Source organism: Tachyglossus aculeatus, chromosome 7 (assembly GCF_015852505.1).
Source record: "Tachyglossus aculeatus isolate mTacAcu1 chromosome 7, mTacAcu1.pri, whole genome shotgun sequence".
Lineage (NCBI taxonomy): Eukaryota > Metazoa > Chordata > Mammalia > Monotremata > Tachyglossidae > Tachyglossus > Tachyglossus aculeatus.
Window position 1 is genome coordinate 35943187 of NC_052072.1, and position 24274 is coordinate 35967460.

Here is a 24274-nt window from a genome sequence, read left to right on the forward strand (position 1 = left end):
CCTACAGATTAAGATTCCTCTAAGGAAAAAGGTTTCCTTCTCTCCCTCCCCCTGTCCCTTTAGGCAGTTCCTTTCAAGCCTATGAATAAGATTACTGCACTTTTGATTTAGTCTGGGAACAATTCTCCTTAGAAAACACTCGGTTTCATTTCCTAGTGTTCCTGCTCCTTCCGTTAAATATGCAAGTAGCACTTTGCCACACCGCTCCAGAAAATATCATTTCTGTGGCTAATTCCTCTGCCCATACGTGCTTCATTGAAGTTTCACCTTTTAACAAGAGTGGTCTTTCTCGACCGATGAGCTCAGAGGTGTGGGTTTGTTTAAAGCAGTGCAGCAGCAAAGTGACATTCCTCAAGCCAAGTTTCCTACACAGCTCACTTGAAAGAAGTGTTTCTATGGAGTCACTGATTCTTTTTCAAAAAAACCCAAATAGAGAAGACTGTCTGTGCCTTGAATTCCTTGGCAGATTTGTTTTTAGCAGTCCTTTTTTTTTTTTCTCAGCCTGCCAATATATTTAGCTAGTCAGGGAGCAGATAAAAAGAGAAATGTGGAAAAAAAATGATTGTTATTGCGGAAGATTTTCATTTTATGAGAAGCAGCGTGGCTCAGTGGAAGGAGCCCGGGCTTTGGAGTCAGAGGTCATGGGTTCAAATCCTGGCTCCGCCAGTTGTCAGCTGTGTGACTTTGGGCAAATCACTTGACTTCTCTGTGCCTCAGTTACCTCATCTGTAAAATGGGGATTAAGACTGTGAGCCCCCCGTGGGACAACCTGATCACCTTGTAATCCCCTCAGTGCTTAGAACAGTGCTTTGCACATAGTAAGCGCTTAATAAATGCCATCATTATTATTATTATTATTATTACACATTCCCTGCCCACAAAGAGATTACAGTCTAGAGGGGGAGACAGACATTAATATAAATAATAATGGCTTAATAAATGCCATTATTATTATTATTATTTTAGATATAGGCAATTTTGAGAAGGAAGTTGTTGTTTTTCCAAGGTCAGGGTACATTCAATGTCCTTGAGTGGACCACATGCTAAGAAATATGGGGACCAACCCTATTTTATACACAGATTGTGAGTCTGACCTGATTAATTTGTATTTAACCCAGTACTTAGAACAACGCTTGATTCATAGGAAGTGCTGAACAAATACCATTATTATTATCATCATTAGATACAGTAAGCACTTAAATACCACTATTATTATTGTTGTTGTCACTATGAGTAGTATTATCTACCAGGTCTGGGGGTGGGATGAGAAGATGGGCCGGCTACCTCAGGCAGCTGCAGGAGAATCCTAAAAAGAAAATTTTCTAGAAATTGTTGGAAGGAGGCTCAAGCCCATAAAAGCTACTGATTTGTGCTCTCCATTTGGCCAAGGGAGTGTTAGAATTATTTTGCTTTCTTGAAAGTGACACCATTTAGACTTTCAAATGGAGAGGATTCCATTTCGAGCACTCAACCCACCCCGGATTATCGTTTTCATGGGCTGAGAATGGGGCGGCAGTTTTAGTCAGAGTTTGATGTAGGACAGGTTTCAAATGGCCAAGATGAGCATCATCATCTCAACTCTTGAGGAGTGTATATTGTACCCACCTGGTTGCATGAGAGACAGCGTGGCTCAGTGGCAAGAGCCAGGCTTGGTAAGCGCTTAACAAAATGCCATCATTATTATCGTTATTACGTATCATCTCTGTGGTAACTTTTCTTCCATAGTTTCTTTGTCAGTGGGCTCAGACCTACAGTCAGTCAAAAACAGGGTTTATTGGGCCTGCCACCACTAGACGAAAAGTCCTGTCCTCTTCAGCTTCAGTACTGGTAAATTAGCTCGCTTTTGGAATGTAAGAACTCCTCTCCCACCCCAGTGCACCATTTAGTGCACTGAAATAATCATTTACTACTACTGCTAGTAATAATAATAGTGGTAATAATTGTAGTATTTAAATGAATACTATGTGGCAGGCACTATACTAAGCACTGGGGTGGTTACAAGCAAATTGGGTTGACACAGTCCCTGGCCCATGTGGGACTCATAGCCTCAATCCCCATTTTACAGATGAGGTAACTGAGGCACAGAGAAGCAAAGTGACTTGTCCATGGTCACACAGCGGACAATTGGCGGAGCCAGGATTAGGACCTTCCGCTACACTGTGCTGCTAAATGACCCCCCCAAGAGTTACTACGTCCCCAAAAGTGATATAAACCCACTAATGAGGTCGACATTGTTGCTGAGGAGCAGAAAAGAATAGATTCAGAATCAGCGCCTGTTGTAGCGAAGTAAACTAAAAGTCAGAGCGCATAGTCTACTGAGAATTAACATGTATCCCTGAGCAGAGGAAAGCATTTTCCTGGCTCCTGAGCAGTCTTTGCTGTCTGAATACAGCAATTCAGAGGACAAAATGTACTAAGCGTTACACTAATCCTCATTCTTGCCTAAATATTTCCTCCCTGAGGAGAAACGGTCGTGTCATTCTGCAGTGTCGTGCATCCAAATAGCTTGCCTTTCAACCGCTGCATTGTATGGTCAAAAAATGGTTTTCAAGTGACAAAGGGAAAGAAAATACTTTCTTTCAAAGACACACTGGAGTTCCTCATCTCAATTCTGATGGCAAGCGAAAGGCTGTCTCCGAGGAAAAGATCTCAAAATAAATGACATTGCCACTGAACAAAAGTAATCCACAGGCCAAGCAAGAATACTAGAACTTTGAAAGTAACTCTCTCCCTCCCCTGCATCCATGCATTCTCTTAATCCTCACCCCTCACGTGGTCCTTCGGAGAAATAATGTCTCTTTTCTATACCCTCATTTAGAAACTCCTATCGCTGTCTTGCCCTTATTATTTTGATTTGGCCTTCTCAGGCCCAAGCCCAATTTAGAATTCCAAGGCATAATCAATCCCCACCCCTGTATATGATAATGCAGTGGTATCAATCAATCAATAGCATTTATTGAGCGGCTTGCAATGTGCAGAGCACTGTGTTAAACATTTGGGAGAGTGCAATACAACAGAATTAGCCGACAAGTTACCTGCTCATAATTCATTCATCCAATCATATTTATTGAGCACTTACTGTGTGCAGAGCACTGTACTAAGCGCTTGATTGCCAACGTCACCAAGATCCGCCCTTTCCTCTCCATCCAAACTGCTCCCATGTTAGTACAATCACTCATGGTGCTAACCTTCTCACTATGTCTCGTTCTTGCCTGTCCCGCCGTCGACTCCTGGTCCACGTCCTACCTCTGGCCTGGAATTCCCTCCCTCCACACATCCGCCAAACAATCACAATTCCCTCCTTCAAAGCCCTACTGAAGACTCACCTCCTCCAGGAGGGCTTCCCAGACTAACCTTTTCTTCAGTTCTCCCTCCCCATCGCCTCAACTCGCTCCCTTTGCTCTACCCCTCTCCCTGCCCCACAGCACTTGTGTATATATATTTATAATTCGATTTATTTTTATTAATGATGTGTGTATATATATCTGTAATTCTACTTATTGATACTGATGCTATTGATGCCTGTTTACTTGTTTTGATGTCTGTCTTCCCCCGTTCTAGAGGTGAGCTCGTTGTGGGCAGGGATTGTCTCTACTTCTTGCTGAATTATACTTTCCAAGCATTTAGTACAGTGCTCTGCACACAGTTAAGCACTCAATAAATACAATTGAATGAATGATTGAATGAACACGCTTACCACCACTACTATGCTTGCCACCGTCTTCTGCTTCCTGGCCCTGACCCACCAAGCTCCTTAATCCGAAGACGATCTGACGTGGGCCCAGGCCATCACCCTGCCCAAATTGATAATAAGTTGCCACCGCCCACCATTACTAAATACTCTTCCGGACGGGATTCTGAGGCTGTCTGCTCAGAGCTGCAGGAACCACAGGGAAATAGAGCTGTACAACTAAAACCAAATACACATGAAGGATTTAATTTGAACTAATGTGATCAAGTCCAAGTAAATCAAAAAGAATCGCTCTTGACTCTATTTAGAGTTGGTAGCATCAGAGGGGAGGTTGGCTAGGGGGATGAATTATCAAGCAAAGTTTTCAGTATCCCTGGGGAACTAAGCTATCCCATCTCATTCAGTAGTCCCTTAAAGCTATGTCTTCCTTTTTTTATGGTATTTTTAAAGTGCTTACTAGGTGGCAGGCATTGCACTAAACTCTGGAGGAGATACAAGCTTATCAGGCTGAACCCTGTCCCACATCATCATCATCATCATCAATCGTATTTATTGAGCGCTTACTATGTGCAGAGCACTGTACTAAGCGCTTGGGAAGTACAAATTGGCAACATATAGAGACAGTCCCTACCCAACAGTGGGCTCACAGTCTAAAAGGGGGAGACAGAGACCAAACATACTAACAAAATAAAATAGAATAGATATGTACAAATAAATTAAATAAATAAATAGAGTAAAAAAGTATGTACAAACATATATACATATATACAGGTGCTGTGGGGAAGGGAGGGAGGTAAGATGGGGGGATGGAGGGGGGACGAGGGGGACGAGGGGGAGAGGAAGGAAGGGGCTCAGTCTGGGAAGGCCTCCTGGAGGAGGTGAGCTCTCAGCAGGGCCTTAAAGGGAGGAAGAGAGCTAGCTTGGCGGAGGGGCAGAGGGAGGGCATTCCAGGCCCGGGGGATGACGTGGGCCGGGGGTCGATGGCGGGACAGGCGAGAGCGAGGTACGGTGAGGAGATCAGCGGTGGAGGAGCGGAGGGTGCGGGGTGGGCTGTAGAAGAAGAGAAGGGAGGTGAGGTAGGAGGGGGTGAGGTAATGGACAGCCTTGAAGCCCAGGGTGAGGAGTTTCTGCCTGATGCACACATGAGGCTCACAGTCGTCATCCCCATTTTACAGATGAGGTAACTGAGGCCTAGACTGTCCCAAGGTCACACAGCAGACAAGTGGCAGGCCCGGGGTTAGAACCCAGATCCCCAGGCCACGCTCTGTCCATTCGGCCACCTGCTTCTCTTTCATTCATTCATTCAATCACATCTACTGTGTGCAAAGCACTGTACCAAGCGTTTGGGAGAGCACACGGGAACAATAAGCCGACACAATCCCTGCCCCCAACGAGCTCACAGTCTCTTCTTCTCCCGCCATCGCTGACAATCTTTTAACCCCTTAGGCTCAACGAGTACTCCTAATGATTTATGGTACAATGTCATTGAGCTGCCGTACCACGGAGACAGTATCAGCATGTTGATTGCTCTGCCCACTGAGAGCACGACTCCACTCTCTGCCATCATCCCTCACATCAGCACCAAAACCATCCAGAGCTGGATGACTACTATGGTGCCCAAGAGAGTCCAGGTGATTCTGCCAAAGTGAGTAGCAACTTCCTTAATGCGCAGACTTCTTCGTAGCTCGTTTTCCATTTTACCACACTGTAATTGTTTGGAATACCTCTTGTTATTATTATTATTGTATTTGTTAAGCACTCTACCAAGTGCTGGACTGTGTCCCCTTCCCACGTGGGGCTCACAGTCTCAACCCCCATTTGAAAGATGAGGTAACATAAGCTCCTTGGGGGCTGGGATTGTGTCCTCTACTTTCATTGTAGGCTCCCAAAGCCTGAAGGAGGTGCTCAACACAAAGTAGGTGCTCAATAAATCCTGTCGATGATGCCTGCGCCTGGGCGCTGCTGAGTGCTCTCAGTGACTGGCACCAGCATCCAGGTTTATTATATCTGTCTTGTTGTCTTCCAATGGCCCTCTTCTTCAAGTCGGTGGTGGAGGTAATAATAATAATAATTAATAATAATGGTATTTGTTAAGTGCTTACTATGTGCCAGGCACTTTACCAAGAGCTGGGGTGGGTACAAGCAAATTGGGTTGAACACAGTCCCTGTCCAACACGGGGCTCAAAGTGTTTATCCCCATTTTCCAGATGAGGGAACTGAGCTACAAAGAAGTGATTTTATTACTCTATTTATTTATTTATTTTACTTGTACATATCTATTCTATTTATTTTATTTTGTTAGTATGTTTGGTTTTGTTCTCTGTCTCCCCCTTTTAGACTGTGAGCCCACTGTTGGGTAGGGACTGTCTCTATATGTTGCCAATTTGTACTTCCCAAGCGCTTAGTACAGTGCTCTGCACATAGTAAGCGCTCAATAAATACGATTGATGATGTAACGGAGGCACAGAGAAGCGAAATGTCCAAGGTCCCACAGCAGACCAGTGTCAGAGTGGGATTAGAACCCATGACCTTCCGACTCCCAGGCCTGTGTGTTCTATCCACCGCGCCATGTGCTTCTATTATTTGATGGGATGAGCCAACAGTACCTCAATTCACTGCATTTTTTGATGTGAAAGAAAATTTCCTCTTCTCCCACTCCCTTCTGTGTCGCCCTTGTATTTGGATTCACGCCTTTTAGTCACCCCTCCCTCAGTCCCCCACCACTTATGTACATATCTGTAATTTATTTATATTAATGTCCGTCTCCCCCCTAGACTGTAGAATCATTTTTTCATTGTTACTGTTTCGTTTTGCGTATGGTACTTGTTAAGTGCTTACTATGTTCCGGGCACTCACCTAAACACTGGAGTTAGATACAAGCTAATCAATCAATCAATCGTATTTATTGAGCGCTTACTGTGTGCAGAGCACTGTACTAAGCACTTAACCAGTTTGGACACAGTCCATGTTCAACATTGGGCTCACAGTTTTTATCCCCATTTTACAGATGAGGTAACGGAGGCACAGAGAAATGATGTGGCTTGCCCAAGGTCACACAGGTTGGCAGCAGGGAATGTGACTAATAATAATAATGATGGTGGTATTTGTTATGTGCCAGACACTGTACTACAAACTCCATTATATTGTACTCTCTCAAGAGCGTAGTAATAATAATAATCATGGTACTTAAGTGCTTACTATGTGCCAAGCGCTGTTCTCTGCCCAAAGTAAGCATTCAGTAAGTGCAAATGATCGATTGACATATTAAAATTGACGAGTCTTTCCTAAGACTAAGATGATTATGATTCCAAAGGTAATGAATGGGCTCCGTATCTAGTGTCTGCTAGACACAGAAAGCTCCTAAAGTCTTCTATATGAGGAGCAAAGGTATCATTTCTAGAAGAATCTAGTTCCATATGGTACATGAAGGTGACTGGATGTGGAACTTCAGCCCAGTGTTTTTGATTAGTTGAGAAATATCTTGTAGCCTGTGTGGTCTCTTACCATCATCACCAAAATGCTTACAACACCGAACAGTGTGATACTCTCTCATCTGCCCTTGAATTGAGATAAAGATGTTGAGCAATATAAAATTCAAAAACCTTGCTACAAATTCACATCAAATTCTAAATTGCTGGTGCGGAAGGATACGACTTACATGAGCATGTCTAACTCTTGTTTTTAATAGCTGATAATGTTCATATCCAATTCCACTAATGGCATAGCATCCTCAGAATTAAATTCCATTAGCACTTGCTGGCAAAATTCTATGCTTTTAACTAAATGTGAAGTCTACGTTAAGACCTTGGAACCATTTGATGCAGGATTCTTTTGAATCTGAACTGTAAAACTAAGCTTGATGCAAACTTTCTCATTGAATTTAGCACCTCTTGTACCCAAGCGAACTCTAAAACTTGTCATTTTTGTCAAATTCTAAGTATATTTTCTCTGAATCTTTTACATTTTCTACTTTTTTATACCAGGTTCACAGCCGAAGCAGAAACAGACTTGGAGGAGCCATTGAAAGCTCTTGGCATTACTGAGATGTTTGATCAAGCAAAAGCAAATTTTGCAAAAATAACAAGTATGCTAGACTTTGATTTATTTAAGATTTGTTCTCTCTAGAATTGAAAATCAAGGGTGTCTGATTATGGGTAGGAGGAAGGAAACAGAGATTCAAAATTCTTCCGTATAAAACTTTCAAAATAATCAATGCCCAAATTAACTGCAAAATGGTTCATTTGGTCCAATGTAAATTGGGGCCAATATTTAAAATAAGCATTTTATGTATATAAAATGATGATTATGGAGAATTTTCATTTAAAGATTGCTAATTTCAAGCCCTTTAATTTTTCCATTTTCTCCTGGTATTTTTTCTGTCGCTACTAAACTTGTTTGTCAAGCAAGCAACCGTGGATACAACTAAACCCATATAGTTGTTTGCACCTTTTCTAGAATGAGAACAGATTCAAATGAGTCTGACTCCGGAGAAATTAGTTTTGACCAAGAAGCAGGATGATTGATCCCTTTTGATTCTGCCTAAGGTATTCGGGTATTGGAATCACCTCCTGTCATCTGTCAGTTCAACACAACATTTTTCCAAAGATTTGCTCTGGAATTTTTCCTCTGGCTTGCTTTTAAAACTCAGACCCCAAACTTGGAAATTAGAAAAGCGTGCAATGATATATTTAAAATCGTCGCATTTCATTTTGTTTTCCGATGAGGAGAAGGCTTGTTTAATTACTTCAGCTGCCCACTAAAATCTAATTTGTTTTTCTCCCCGTGGTTATTTTGCTACTCTGTCCAAAGATGTAAATGACTTTGTGAAATTGTATCTACTAGAACTGGATCTCCTATGCTCTGTAGAGTCAGAGGTCACGGGTTCAAATCCCAGCCCCGCCAATTGTCAGCTGTGTGACTTTGGGCAAGTCACTTAACTTCTCTGGGCCTCAGTTCCCTCATCTGTAAAATGGGGATTAAGACTGTGACCCCGCTGTGGGACAACCTGATCACCTTGTACCTCTCCAGCGCTTAGAACAGTGCTTTGCACATAGTAAGCGCTTAATAAATGCCATCATCATCATCATCATCATCTGGTGACCCACTTTAATTGTGTGTTTTGCCTGTCGTGTGTTGTCCTTGAAAAGTCAAAGAGAATCTAGCTTTAAGGGTGCTTTGTGAAAGATCCAAGGCAAGGTGGCGTGTGTTGATGTGTGCATGGTTTCTGTGGATTAGTTAGTCATCATTCATTCATTCATTCAATCGTATTGAGTGCTTACTGTGTGCAGAGCACTGTACTAAGCGCTTGGGAAGTACAAGTTGGCAACATATATAGAGACGGTCCCTACCCAACAGCGGGTCATCAGAATCACTGAATTTGTCTCCCTAAATAATAATAATAATAATGATGATATTTGTTAAGCGCTTACTATGTGCCAAGCACTGTTCTAAGCAGTGAGGTAGATACAAGGTAATCAGGTTGTCCCACATGGGGCTCGCAGTTTTAATCCCCATTTTACAGATGAGGTAACTGAGGCACAGAGAAGTTAAGTGACTTGTCCAAGGTCACACTGCAGACAAATGGTGGAGCCGGGGTTAGAACCCACGTCCTCTGACTCCCAAGCCTGAGCTCTTTCCACTAAGTCATCTTGGAGGCTAGTACATCCTTTGTTGAACTAGTAATATGGCTGGACATTATTTCCTTCTGATCAGCCAATCAGTCAGTCGTATTTATCGAGCGCTTACTACGTGCAGAGCACTGTACTAAGTGCTTGGGACAGTAGAGTTCAATATAATTAACAGATACGTTCCCTGCCCATAACGAGTTTACAGTCTAGAGGTGAGATTTGTTTGAAAAGTACTTAAGCATTTAGTACAGTGCTCTGCACACAGTAAGCGCTCAATAAATACGATTGATTGATTGATTGACTTATCCCGGAACGTGGCTTAAAATAACTTGCATGGGGAATGGGATGGATCAAACAAATCCAAATGTAAGTCAAATTTGCATTGATCAAGGGGGTGTCCCTAACTCTGAAAAATGTGGGAAATCCTACTGCAGGCTGTGCAGTGTTTGGAGAGAAATAAAAGGGGCATGGGAGATGGGAGGCACTGGAATGGCATACCTCAGGACCACAATAAGGATCAAATTGAGACCTAGGGGAACAGCACTTGTGACTGGAAGGCTGGACCTCAAAGATATAAGTTGTGTGAGAAGGATCGGCAGGGAACCAAGGCGCCTTGTTCATCAAAAATTACCTATGCATTTTTTGATGTCCAAGGAACAGAAAGAGGCCAGCGGAGAATCTGGGTTCAAATGAAAGGGGGGAAAGAATAAGGGTAACGTGCCAGGGAAAACTTATTATAGATCTTCTAGACTGTGAGCCCACTGTTGGGTAGGGACTGTCTCTATATGTTGCCAACTTGTACTCCCCAAGCGCTTAGTACAGTGCTCTGCACACAGTAAGCGCTCAATAAATACGATTGATTGATTTTTCAAATCGGGAGGAGAACAAGGTGAAGGTCTTGTTTAGTCATCTTGCCAGAGTAAAAAGAGGCTGAAAGATGTAAATAAAATAAATATTAAATAAAGAAAATTTAGTGAAATTGAAGCTACAAATGTTTTCAAGATGACTCTACTCCATTGAAAGCTTTTCTGGAGGAGGACACTAAAAGATCTTCCTCATGTTTAAAGGAGAAGAGAAATTGATTTAAGCTACAATGGGAGAGTGTTTGGCCATAAGAAATGACATATATGTGTGTCCATATGTATTTATATACATATATATGAAGAGAGAGAGTGGGAGAGGAATACATATATGTTAATTGACAATCTGCCCTGTATTGTTGGTTTAGACAGCCTAGAGTTGGCTGATCTATCAGAGTCCCAGGCAGCTCTAATATTCTGTAATTCTCTCTCGATTTACAATATCCTTGGTGCTCTGAGATGAAATGCTGGAAGCATACCCATTACTGTCTCCCTCTAAAATGCTCGGAGCTAGTAATTTCCTCTGCCTGGTGAAGCCCAGCCAACCGAGCTGAGGCAGCAGTCAAGCTGGAAGCGAGAAGTTTTCAGCAACCTTCAATTACTCTCCCCCTCCTTCTGCTACAAAAATGGTCACCGGCCGTCGCCTCGAATGATGGAGCGAACCGCACGATGGCTTCCCCTCTAAGGCGTCTTATTTTATTCTCTTGAAACAGGATCAGAAAACCTTCACGTCTCTCACATTTTACAAAAAGCGAAAATTGAAGTCAGCGAAGACGGGACCAAAGCTTCTGCAGGAACAAGTAAGGGGTGCTGTTTGTGAACTGACTGGCAGAGGATGCAGGGGAGAGATGGGGCATGCGACCCAGGGGGAAAATGTTTCTTGTAATACCGTGTTTCAGATTCTGATCTCTCAGGAGTCATAACCTAAATTTATCGAGGGAGGAATGTGAAACTCTAAATGTCACAGCTATAGCTGACTTCTTTCCCACATAATAATGCTCACAGGGGGATCGGCCAAGTCCTTTAAAGCTCAGTGGACCACTTACAAAACTTGGAGTGGAAGCAGGGAAGGACCTTCCGGGCTAAGGAAGGGGCAGGCTCATTTATTATCATTTTATCAATATTATCATTAGTAATAATAATAATAATAGCATTTGTTAAGAGAAGCAGCGTGGCTCAGTTCTAATCCCGGCTGTGCCACTTGTCAGCTGTGGGACTTTGGGCAAGTCACTTAACTTCTCTGTGCCTCAGTTACCTCATCTGTAAAATAGGGATTAAGACTGTGAGCCCCACGAGGCTGATCACCTTATATCCCCCCAGCACTTAGAGCAGTGCTTGGCACATAGTAAGCGCTTAACAAATGCTGACATTATTATTATTAAGGGCCTTCTATGGGTCAAGTTCTTGAGTGAGCCCTGGAGTAGATATACGTTAATCAGGTCAGTCGGCATCCCTGGCCCACATGGGACGCAGAATCAGAGAAGGAAAGAGAACAGGCATTGAATCCCCATTTTACCCATGAGGAAACTGAGGCACAGAGCAGTTAAGTGACTTATCCGGCGTCACATAGCAAGCAACTAGTAGAGTCAGGATTAGAGCTTGGATCTTCTGATTTCCAGGCCTGTGGGCTCTTTCCACTAGGCCAAGATGCTTCTCTTGTGATGCCACTTTGGTATTGCCCTGCCCTCTGCCAGGAGTGGCTGGAGGGGATTCGTGGTCAATCGCTGGTTGTAGAAATCAACCAACAGTGCTCAGCGCTTAAAACAGTGCTTTGCACAATGTAAGCGCTTAATAAATGTCATTATTATTGTTATTATTAATAATTAATCACTCAGTAAGTCAATCGCGGCAGCAGCAGCCATTTTCCAGCGGGAAGATTGAGAAAAATGGACTAGGCTATTCTCAGAAGTGGTATTTTGGTGTGAAATTGACTGTGCCTGTGTGGAATGCATTGTTTTCCAAATGTTTCCCGTATAATCGTGTGCCTCTGACCTAGATCTTTGGGAGCAATGTACGAAATTAGCAGGGCTTGTAGTCTGCAGGAAGGGTGGGGATATTTGGGGCGCCTTGGACCACTAGCTCCCCTTGGGAATCCCACCCCAACCCTCAGGTTCAGCAGCGCTTTTCTAAAGAACACACACGGTAAGCGCTCAATGAATACGATTGAATGACTCAATCTGGGTTGTTTCCATTCCCATCCCTGTCCTTCTAATTTATCTCAGGGCAGTCCTCGGAGTCCACACAGGCTGGTCATGGGGGAAAGGTTTAATGCAGGTGGAGTTGCAGATGAATTTCTGGAACGGTCTCAAGCTGCCGTTCTATTTTCCACTTTTCCAAAAATATCCTGCCTTTCGCTTTGTAGACCCAGCCATTGACAGGCTCGGTGACTTTGTCCAACTGAGGCATCGTAGGGAATGAGGAAAGGATACCCGTTCAAGAGTGCTACAAACTGCCGATCCCTTCACTTTGAAGACAAATTTAAACCGGGTGGGGGGGAAACAAGCAAAACCGAATAAGTGAAATTCTCAAATAATGCTTTGATCCGGTTGCACAGTACAAGCCTTTTTCTCTCCGTGTTTATAACACCTTCTTCTTCCTATGTTTCCCGCAGCTGCGATTTTGATAGCCAGGTCGTCACCTCCTTGGTTTATAGTCGACCGATCGTTTATGTTTCTCATCCACCACAATCCCACGGGTAAGAGATTTTATTCATTCAGTAGGAATAGTTGGGTCTCTCTTGTGGGAAGGAAATTGTCTTAAGCACTGGGGAAAATCCGAGCCTAAGAATAAGATGTGGTCTTTGGCCTCCATGGGTTCACAATCTAAGAGTAAGGGTCCAGGGAGTGCTGGGATTTGCACCCTATATTCACCCCTTCCTCAGCCCCCTAGCACTTATGTACATATCTATATTTGAATTTATTTATATTAATGTCTGTCTCCCTCTTCTAGACTGTAAGCTCATTGTGGGCAGGGAACGGTTCTACCAATTCTGCTCTGTTGGACTCTCCCAAGTGTTTAGGGCTGTGCTCTGCACACAGGAAGCACCCAATAAATACCATTCATAGTACAGTGCTCTGCACACAGTAAGCGCTCAATCAATACAATTGATTGATTGATTGATTAGGAGCGCTGGAGGAGGACTTCTAGAAAATTGGAAATATAACCACTGATTCTTTGTGGCGCTGAATGTTTGGCTCCAAAGAAATGGATTAGGAGCTAAGATCTAACCATCCTTGCTGCTGAATTTGGGAGGGGAGGTACTACACCAATCACTGGTATTTAATAATAATGGCATTTATTAAGCGCTTACTATGTGCAAAGCACTGTTCTAAGCGCTGGGGAGGTTACAAGGCGATGAGGTTGTCCCACGGGGGGAGCTCACAGTCTTAATCCCCATTTTACAGATGAGGTCACTGAGGCGCAGAGAAGTGAAGTGACTTGCCCAAAATCACACAGCTGACAAGTGGCGGAGCCGGGATTTGAACCCATGACCTCTGACTCCAAAGCCCGGGCTCTTTCCACTGAACCACGCTGCTTCTCTAAAATAATAATGGCGTTTGTTCAGCGCTTACTATGTGCCAAGCACTGTTCTAAGCGCTGGGGTAGATACAAGGTAATCAGGTTGTCCCATGTGGGGCTCACAGTCTTAATCCCCATTTTACAGATGAGGGAACTGAGGCCCAGAGAAGTTAAGTGACTCGCCCAAAGTCACACAGCGGATAAGTGGCAGAGCCGGGATTAGAACCCAGGACCTCTGACTCCCAATTCCGTGCTCTTTCCACTAAGCCATGCTGCTTCTCAAGTGGTATTTATTGAGCACTTACTGTGTCGTGAGCACTGTGCTGAGCAGTTGTGAGAGTACAATCATAACAGAGTTGGTAGACACGATCCCTCCCCTCCAGACCCTTCCAGTCTGATCAATCAATCAATCAATCGTATTTATTGAGCGCTTACTGTGTGCAGAGCACTGTACTAAGCGCTTGGGAAGTACAAGTTGGCAACATATAGAGACAGTCCCTACCCAACAGTGGGCTCACAGTCTAAAAGAATGCCACACTCCCTCTAGACTGTAAACTTGTTCTGGGGAGGGAACGTGTCTGTTATAATAATAATAATAATAATAATAATAATAATGGCATTTGTTAAGTGCTTACTATGTGCAAAGCACTGTTCTAAGCACTGGGGGGGATACAAGGTGATCAGGTTGTCCCAGTGGGGCTTACAGTCATCATCCCCATTTTACAGATGAGGTAACTGAGGCTCTGAGAAGTTAAGTGACTTGCCCAAGGTCACACAGCAGACATGTGGCGGAGCCGGAACTCGAACCCATGACCTCTGACTCCAAAGCCCGTGCTCTTTCCACTGAGCCACGCTGCTTATGTTGTATTGTACTCTCCCAAGTGCTTAGTACAGTGCTCTGCACACATTAAACACTCAATAAATACGATTGACTGATTGACTCCTATGATAGGAATTGGCTGCCTTTTGTGTAATTCATTCAATCGTATTTATTGAGCGCTTACTGTGACCACACAGCTACCTGCATGTTGAAGTAGTTGTCAGTTGGGTGGACTTATCCACCCAATGTTTCCAAAGCTACTGCCAAATCCCGTGGAGTTTAGAAATCCTGCACAACAGTAGCGGTGTAGCTGTGATAACCAGCTAAGAGAAGCAGCGTGGCTCAGTGGAAAGAGCCCGGGCTTTGGAGTCAGAGGTCATGGGTTCAAATACCGGCTCTGCCAATTGTCAGTTGGGTGACTTTGGGCATGTCACTTGACTTCTCTGGGCCTCAGTTCCCTCATCTGGAAAATGGGGGTGAAGACTGTGAGCCCCCCCCGTGGGACAACCTGATCACCTTGTAACCTCCTTAGTGCTTAGAACAGTGCTTTGCACATAGTAAGTGCTTAACACATGCCAATTATTATTATTATTATTATTATTATTATTATTATTATTAGAACAGAACTTTGCACATAGTAAGCACTTAATAAATACTATCATTATTATCATTATTATTATTATAACCATCTTTCCTAAAATCCTTAAATTCAGAAGAAATTATGTACATAGCAGCCAGCCCCAAGATTCTGCCTCTGGCTACGCCTTCATGTCGTTACCATTTGCTCACAGCTTGGCTTAGTGGAAAGAGCACAGACTTGGGAGTCACAGGTTCATTCATTCAATTCCGTCGTATTTACTGAGCGCTTACTGTGTGCAGAGCACTGTACTAAGTGCTTATTCATTCATTCATTCATTCATTCAATCGTATTTATTGAGCGCTTACTGTGTGCAGAGCACTGTACTAAACTCTTGGGAAGTACAAGAAGTACAAGAAGCAGCATGGCTCAGTGGAAAGAGCACGGGCTTTGGAGTCAGGGGTCAGGGGTTCGAATCCCAGCTCTGCCAATTGCCAGCTGTGTGACTTTGGGCAAGTCGCTTAACTTCTCTGTGCCTCAGTTACCTCATCTGTAAAATGGGGATTAAGACTGTGAGCCCCCCCATGGGACAACCTGATTTCCTTGTAACCTCCCCAGCGCTTAGAACAGTGCTTTGCACATAGTAAGTGCTTAATAAATACCATTATTATTATTATTATTATTATTACAAGTTGGCAAAATATAGAGCCGGTCCCTACCCAACAGCGGGCTCACAGTCTAGAAGGGGTTATGGGTTCTAATCCCGGCTCCACCACTTGTCAGCTGTGTGACTTTGGGCAAGTCACTTACCTTCTCTGTACCTGTTAACTCATCTGTAAAATGGGGATTAAGACTGTGAGCCCCACATGGTACAACCTGATAACCTTTATCTACCCCAGTGCTCAGAACAGTGCTTGGCACATAGTAAGCGCTTAACAAATACAATCATTATTATTATTATTATTATTATCATTACTCATTCAATAATATTTTATAGAGCACATACTGTGTAGGGCATACTACTGTGGTAGGGGCTTAGGGTACATTAAAAGAAATGGACATGGTTCCTGCCCTCAAAACTCTTAATTATCAATATCATCAATGGTATTGGAGTGCTTAAGGTACACAGAGCACTGTAGCAAGCACTCGGGAGAATACAACAGATTTTGTAGACATAGTCCCTGCCCACATCAAGCCTACAATCTCATGGGGAAAACTCTTGCAATTTAGGACTCAATCTGGAAGGGGATTTTTGTTTGTGAAAATAATGTTTCCATCCCAAAATTGTCCAGGGAAAGGTAAGTATTAGTTGGCAAACCCAAGAAGCAGATATTATGCCGTCCAAATAGGAGCAGCATGTCTCAGTGGAGAAGAGCACGGGCTTTGGAGTCAGAGGTCATGGGTTCAAATCCCGGCTCTGCCACATGTCTGCTGTGTGACCTTGGGCAAGTCACTTAACTTCTCTGAGCCTCAGTTCCCTCATCTGTAAAATGGGGATTAAGACTGTGAGCCCCATGTGGGACAACTTGATCACCTTGTATCCACCCCCAGTGCTTAGAACAGTGCTCTGCACATAGTAAGCACTTAACAAATGCCATCATTATTATTATTATTATTATTAATGTATCACTAGCCACGCCTCCTCTCCTGTCCCGGGGATGATTTCTGCATATCTTCCTGACTGATGTGTTCCACCTTCCAAGCACCAAGTGCAGTGCTTTGCTCAATAAATGATCAAACGAATGAATGAATTTCAGGCTTTTCCAATGCCCAGCCAAGTCTCCCTCCTCATTACTACCCAGCAAGAAATTCCCAGAGTTGAGTCTTGCGGACCGCGGGTCCATGGGCCTGGTCAGGCCCGGATTACGCCTCATTCATCTGGCTTCAGGTTGACTCCGGGCGTCTACCGGGCTCCACCTGCCCCCCGGCCCCATGAGGGCCATTTTGACTGGAGGCTGGGGTGGAGGTAGGCCTGGGCTAGTGTCCTAGACTGTTGGAATTGGCAGCAGCACACTGAGACTCACCTCCTCCAAGAGGCCTTCCCAGACTGAACCCCCTTTTTCCTCTCCTCCTCCCCATCCCCTCCCGCCCTACCTCCTTCCCCTCCCCACAGCACCTGTATATATGTTTGCACAGATTTATTACTCTATTTTACTTGTACATATTCACTCATTCATTCATTCAATTGCACATTACATATTTACTATTCTATTTATTTTATTTTGTTAATATGTTTTGTTTTGTTGTCTGCCCTCCCCTTCTAGGCTGTGAGCCCGCTGTTGGGTAGGGACTGTCTCTATATGTTCCTCCTTCCCCTCCCCACAGCACCTGTATATATGTTTGCACAGATTTATTACTCTTTATTTTACTTGTACATATTCACTCATTCATTCATTCAATCGCATATTACATATTTACTATTCTATTTATTTTATTTTGTTAATATGTTTTGTTTGGTTGTCTGCCCTCCCCTTCTAGACTGTGAGCCCGCTGTTGGGTAGGGACTGTCTCTATATGTTCCTCCTTCCCCTCCCCACAGCACCTGTATATATGTTTGCACAGATTTATTACTCTTTATTTTACTTGTACATATTCACTCATTCATTCATTCAATCGCATATTACATATTTACTATTCTATTTATTTTATTTTGTTAATATGTTTTGTTTGGTTGTCTGTCCTCCCCTTCTAGACCGTGAGCCCGCTGTTGGGTAGGGACTGTCTCTATATGTTCCTCCTTCCCCTCCCCACAGCACCTGTATATATGTTTGCACAGATTTATTACTCTATTTATTTTACTTGTACATATTCACTCATTCATTCAATCGCATATTACATATTTACTATTCTATTTATTTTATTTTGTTAATATGTTTTGTTTTGTTGTCTGTCCTCCCCTTCTAGACTGTGAGCCCGCTGTTGGGTAGGGACTGTCTCTATATGTTCCTCCTTCCCCTCCACACAGCACCTGTATATATGTTTGCACAGATTTATTACTCTATTTATTTTACTTGTACATATTCACTCATTCATTCACTCAATCGCACATTACATATTTAATATTCTATTTATTTTATTTTGTTAATATGTTTTGTTTGGTTGTCTGTCCTCCCCTTCTAGACTGTGAGCCCGCTGTTGGGTAGGGACTGCCTCTATATGTTCCTCCTTCCCCTCCCCACAGCACCTGTATATATGTTTGCACAGATTTATTACCCTATTTATTTTACTTGTACATATTCACTCATTCATTCATTCAATCGCATATTACATATTTACTATTCTATTTATTTTATTTTGTTAATATGTTTTGTTTGGTTGTCTGTCCTCCCCTTCTAGACCGTGAGCCTGCTGTTGGGTAGGGACTGTCTCTATATGTTCCTCCTTCCCCTCCCCACAGCACCTGTATATATGTTTGCACAGATTTATTACTCTATTTATTTTACTTGTACATATTCACTCATTCATTCATTCAATCGCATATTACATATTTACTATTCTATTTGTTTTATTTTGTTAATATGTTTTGTTTTGTTGTCTGTCCTCCCCTTCTAGACTGTGAGCCCGCTGTTGGGTAGGGATCGTCTCTATATGTTCCCCCTCCCCCCAACCTTACCTACTTCCCCTCCCCACAACACCTTTATATATGTATACATGTTTGTACGTATTTATTACTCTATTTTACTTGTACATATTTATTCTATTTATTTTATTTTGTTAATATGTTTTGTTTTGTTGTCATGGGTTCAAATCCCAGCCCCACCAATTGTCAGCTGTGTGACTTTGGGTAAGTCACTTCACTGCTCTGGGCCTCAGTTACCGCATCTGTAAAATGGGGATTAAGACTGTGAGCCCCCCCACCACCACCACCACCATGGGACAACCTGATCACCTTGTAACCTCCCCAGCGCTTAGTACGGTGCTTTCTCCATCCCCCCATCTTACCTCCTTCCCTTCCCCACAGCACCTGTATATATGTATATATGTTTGTACATATTTATTACTCTATTTATTTATTTTACTTGTATATATCTATTCTATTTCTTTTATTTTGTTAGTATGTTTGGTTTTGTTCTCTGTCTCCCCCTTTTAGACTGTGAGCCCACTGTTGGTTAGGGACTGTCTCTATATGTTGCCAACTTGTACTTCCCAAGCGCTTAGTACAGTGCTCTGCACACAGTAAGCGCTCAATAAATACGATTGATTGATTGATTTGCACATAGTACGCGCTTAATAAATGCCATCATTATTATTATTATTACTCTGGTTAGTGACGTGCATTTAGCTTTAATTCTATTTGTTCTGACGACTTGACACCTGTCCACATTTTGTTTTGTTGTCTGTCTCCCCCTTCTAGACTCTGAGCCCCTTGTTGGGTCTTTATATGTTGCCAACTTGTACTTCCCAAGCGCCCACAGTAAGCGCTCAATAAATACGATTGAATGAATGAATGAGACGACTACACATACGCAGGATCACCAGACTTGTATAACAACGGCAGCCCTTTCCCCCCACTTCCAGTCCATCTCTAATCCTGGGGCTCTGGGGGCTCTGTTCGGGTGAGAACGGCTTGGGTAGAGTTGGATCCTGAAATCGAGATGCCCCCACACACCCCAAAAGAACTCCTCCCCAGTGTCCAGGCACTCACCCAGTGTCCAGATTTCCTCAAAAATCTCCAGTGGCTACCAATCAATCTGCACATCAGGCAGAAACTCCTCACCCTGGGCTTCAAGGCTGTCCATCCATCACCTCGCCCCCTCCTACCTCACCTCCCTTCTCTCCTTCTCCAGCCCAGCCCGCACCCTCCGCTCCTCTGCCGCTAACCTCCTCACCGTACCTCGTTCTCGCCTGTCCCGCCATCAACCCCCGGCCCACGTCATCCCCCGGGCCTGGAATGCCCTCCCTCTGCCCATCCTCCAAGCTAGCTCTCTTCCTCCCTTCAAGGCCCTACTGAGAGCTCACCTCCTCCAGGAGGCCTTCCCACACTGAGCCCCCTCCTTCCTCTCCCCCTCGTCCCCCTCTCCATCCCCCCCATCTTACCTCCTTCCCTTCCTCACAGCACCTGTATATATGTATATATGTTTGTACGTATTTATTACTCTATTTATTTTTTTATTTATTTATTTTACTTGTACATATCTATTCTATTTATTTTATTTTGTTAGTATGTTTGGTTTTGTCTCAATCAATCAATCAATCAGTCGTATTTATTGAGCGCTTACTATGTGCAGAGCACTGTACTAAGCGCTTGGGAAGTACAAATTGGCAATATATAGAGACAGTCCCTACCCAACAGTGGGCTCACAGTCTAAGAGGGGGAGACAGAGAACAAAACCAAACATACTAACAAAATAAAATAAATAGAATAGATATGTACAAGTAAAATAAATAAGGTAGTAAATATATACAAACATATATACATATATACAGGTGCTGTGGGGAAGGGAAGGAGGTAAGATGGGGGGATGGAGAGGGGGACGAGGGGGAGAGGAAGGAAGGGGCTCAGTTTGGGTCTCAGGTCTCAGTCTGTATATATGTATATATGTTTGTACATATTTATTACTCTATTTTACTTGTACATGTCTATTCTATTTATTTGATTTTGTTGGTATGTTTGGTTTTGTTCTCTGTCTCCTCCTTTTAGACTGTGAGCCCGCTGTTGGGTAGGGACTGTCTCAATATGTTGCCAATTTGTACTTCCCAAGCGCTTAGTACAGTGCTTTGCACACTGTAAGCGCTCAATAAATACAATTGATGATGATGATGATGGTGGTAGGGTGAGGGGAGCAAGATAGAGCCGCTAGGATTCCTGGGAAGCGGCAGATGATCCGGTGGATGGATTCCTGGATGAATCGCACAACCTACACAAGTTTGCCACTTCATAGGAAGATATCCCGTCTGCACTATCTTCCGCTGGCACCGAGTCAAATTGCGCTAAATTACAGCAAAACACATCCCAATCTAATCGACCCAACCTGGCCTAGTTTGGGGCAGAGCCGTGAAGGAGCAGACCGGTTCCGGGACTTTTTTTTTTTTTTAATCATCATCAATCGTATTTATTGAGCGCTTACTGTGTGCAGAGCACTGTACTAAGCGCTTGGGAAGTACAAGTTGGCAACATATAGAGTCAGTCCCTACCCAACAGTGGGCTCACAGTCTAAAATCCATCTGCCATTCAGGTTGTCACACTTTCCTGTGAAAACCAGGAGCGAAGAAAAAAAGAAAGAAACATAAACACCTCTATAATAATAATAATGATGGCATTTGTCAATAATAATAATAATGATGGCATTTATTAAGCGCTTACTATGTGCAAAGCACTGTTCTAAGCGCTGGGGGAGACACAAGGTGATCAGATTGTCCCACGGGGGGCTCACAGTCTTCATCCCCATTTTAGAAATGAGGGAACTGAGGCCCAGAGAAGTTAAGTAACTTGCCCAAAGTCACACAGCTGACAAGTGGCGGAGCTGGGATTTGAACCCATGACCTCTGACCCCAAAGCCCAGGCTCTTTCCATTGAGCCACGCTGCTTCAAGCGCTTACTATGTGCAAAGCACTGTTCTAAGCGCTGAGAATCTGAACAATGCTCGTTTGAATGGCAGGTAAGCGCTCAGTACAGTGCTCTGCACCCAGTAAGCGCTCAATAAATACGATTGAATGAATGAATCAAATGGGTACACAGCTGTATTTTTGTGGGTAGAGTTTAATACAATATTTATATTTATATTATATATTTATAATCTTTAAATTATATACTATGAATTACTTATTCTTATTAATATCTGTCTCCCCCTTTAGACTGTAAATTCATTATGGGCAGGAAACATGTCTGCTAATTCTATTGTACTCTCCCAAACACTTAGTAATAATAATAATAATTATGGTACTTGTTCATTCATTCATTCAATCATATTTATTGAGCGCTTACTGTGTGCAGAGCACTGTACTAAGCGCTTGGGAAGTACAAGTTGGCAACATATAGAGACGGTCCCTACCCAGCAATGGGCTCCCGGTCTAGAATGCCATGCTGCTTCAGAAAATCGGGTTGGACACAGCCCCCGTCCCGCATGGGGTTCACACTCTTAATCCCCATTTTATGGATGAGGTAGCTGAGGCACAGAGAAGCGAAGTGACGCACCCAAGGTCACACAGCTCACAAGTAGCGGAGGTGAGATTAGAACCCAGGTCCACGCTCTATCCACTATGCCCCGCTGCTTTTCTAAGTAGTAGCAATACAGTGCTCCATCTTACCTCCTTCCCTTCCCCACAGCACCTGTGTATATGTATATATGTTTGTACATATTTATTACTCTATTTATTTTACTTGTACATATCTATTCTATTTATTTAATTTTGTTAGTATGTTTGGTTTTGTTCTCTGTCTCCCCCTTTTAGACTGTGAGCCCACTGTTGGGTAGGGACTGTCTCTCTATGTTGCCAATTTGTACTTCCCAAGCGCTTAGTACAGTGCTCTGCACATAGTAAGCGCTCAATAAATACGATTGATGATGATGATGCTCTGCACATAGTAATCACTCAAAAAAATACAATCAACTGGGTGGAAAAGGTTCTCTCTCGGTGGTGTTCATTCTCACGGATGCCATGTCATCTTTCATTCAATCGTATTTATTGAGCGCTTACAAGTCGGCAACATCTAGAGACAGTCCCTACCCAACAGTGGGCTCACAGTCTAAAAGGGGGAGACGGAGAACAAAACCAAACATACTAACAAAATAAAATAAATAGAATATATAGGTACAAGTAAAATAAATAAATAGAGTAATAAATATGTACAAACATATATACATATAAACAGGTGCTGTGGGGAAGGGAAGGAGGTAAGATGGTGGGGGGTGCCATTTTGTGAATATTCTCACCTTAAACAACCTACAGCGCGGTGAAGGATTGTTCGAGATTCACAATTTGTCTTGGTGGCTTTTCTTTTATCCTGCAGGTGCGGTGTTGTTTATGGGACAAATAAACAGACCTTGAAGCCTACGAAAAAGCACGGACAAAAGTTTTCCTTTAAGAAGCAAAGACTCCTTTGCTGCATCTTTACTAGACCTTTAAATATTTTTGTACATTACTCTGTTCCAAACTTAGATTTTAGGCATCTGACTGGGGTTTAGATGGAATGTCGATGATGGAGGCGTTTCGGTTTTGGGGGGAGAAGAGGGTGGGGCGCGCTTGAAGTACTAAAGAAGAAACAGAACGGCTCAAGACTTTTCAAAACCCCTAAAAGATTCTTAAAACTACTGAACGGTTACCAAGCTAACAAACCTCTTGAGGGTTGACTGTCAGTTCCGGGATTATTATTTTTTATGTGTGGCTTTGGAGAAGGAATCTAACCAACGTGTGACTAAAAGAACATTTTATAGTAACATTGACTTTTTTTTCTGTGGAAAAAAAAACTGCTCTTTTGAAGCTTTTTCAATTCTTCTTTATCACCTTTCAGAGCTCGACAGTGATCGTTTTGGGGGTAGAAATAGCTAAAGGCTCTGTCTTTTAGTTTCCGGGTTTGTTTTATGTAATGCATGTATTCACGGAAATAAAATCTAAAGAACTAATGTCTTGCTGGATAATGTTTGCTGTCTTATTGTAAGGTGTACGTGTCATTGCTGGAATGTACTCTTGGATTTTCATTTTTGTATTTTGTACAAAGGAAAAAATAAAATATGAACAGTAAAAAATGCTACTGCAACAGAAAACGTACTTGCTGCTTTTTCAGTTTGAAAATGATGCGAGACCAAGTATAGATAAAAGGTAGAGGTAGAAGCAGGGGAAGCGGCGTGGCTCAGTGGAAAGAGCCCGGGCTTTGGAGTCAGAGGTCATGGGTTCGAATCCCGGCTCCGCCAACTGTCAGTTGTGTGACTTTTGGGCAAGTCACTTAACTTCTCTGTGCCTCAGTTACCTCATCTGTAAAATGGGGATGAAGACTGTGAGCCTTAGTGGGGCAACCTGATCACCTTGTAACCTCCCCAGTGCTTAGAACAGTGCTTTGCACATAGTAAGTGCTTAATAAATGCCATTATTATTATTATTGTAACCTCCCTAGCACTTAGAACAGTGCTTTGCACACAGTATGCACTTAATAAATGCTATTGTTATTCTTATTATAGAATGAATTATTCTTTGACCTCATAAAAGCTTTTTTTTTCCTCCTAAGCCACTGCCCATCTCAAA

General features: G+C 43.0%; 1 protein-coding gene across 1 annotated transcript in view; it reads left to right on the forward strand.

Moving 5' to 3' along the window:
• The window catches only part of SERPINE2 (serpin family E member 2), a 76027-nt gene extending 52233 nt beyond the window's left edge, over nucleotides 1–23794 (forward strand). The window contains exons 5-9 of the mRNA XM_038749609.1: nucleotides 5138–5336; nucleotides 7675–7775; nucleotides 10892–10978; nucleotides 12790–12873; nucleotides 23046–23794. Coding sequence (XP_038605537.1) covers nucleotides 5138–5336; nucleotides 7675–7775; nucleotides 10892–10978; nucleotides 12790–12873; nucleotides 23046–23083 — 509 coding nt within the window. The 3' untranslated portion in view covers nucleotides 23084–23794. The remainder of the gene's footprint in view (nucleotides 1–5137; nucleotides 5337–7674; nucleotides 7776–10891; nucleotides 10979–12789; nucleotides 12874–23045) is intronic.
• Nucleotides 23795–24274: the final 480 nt, after the last annotated feature.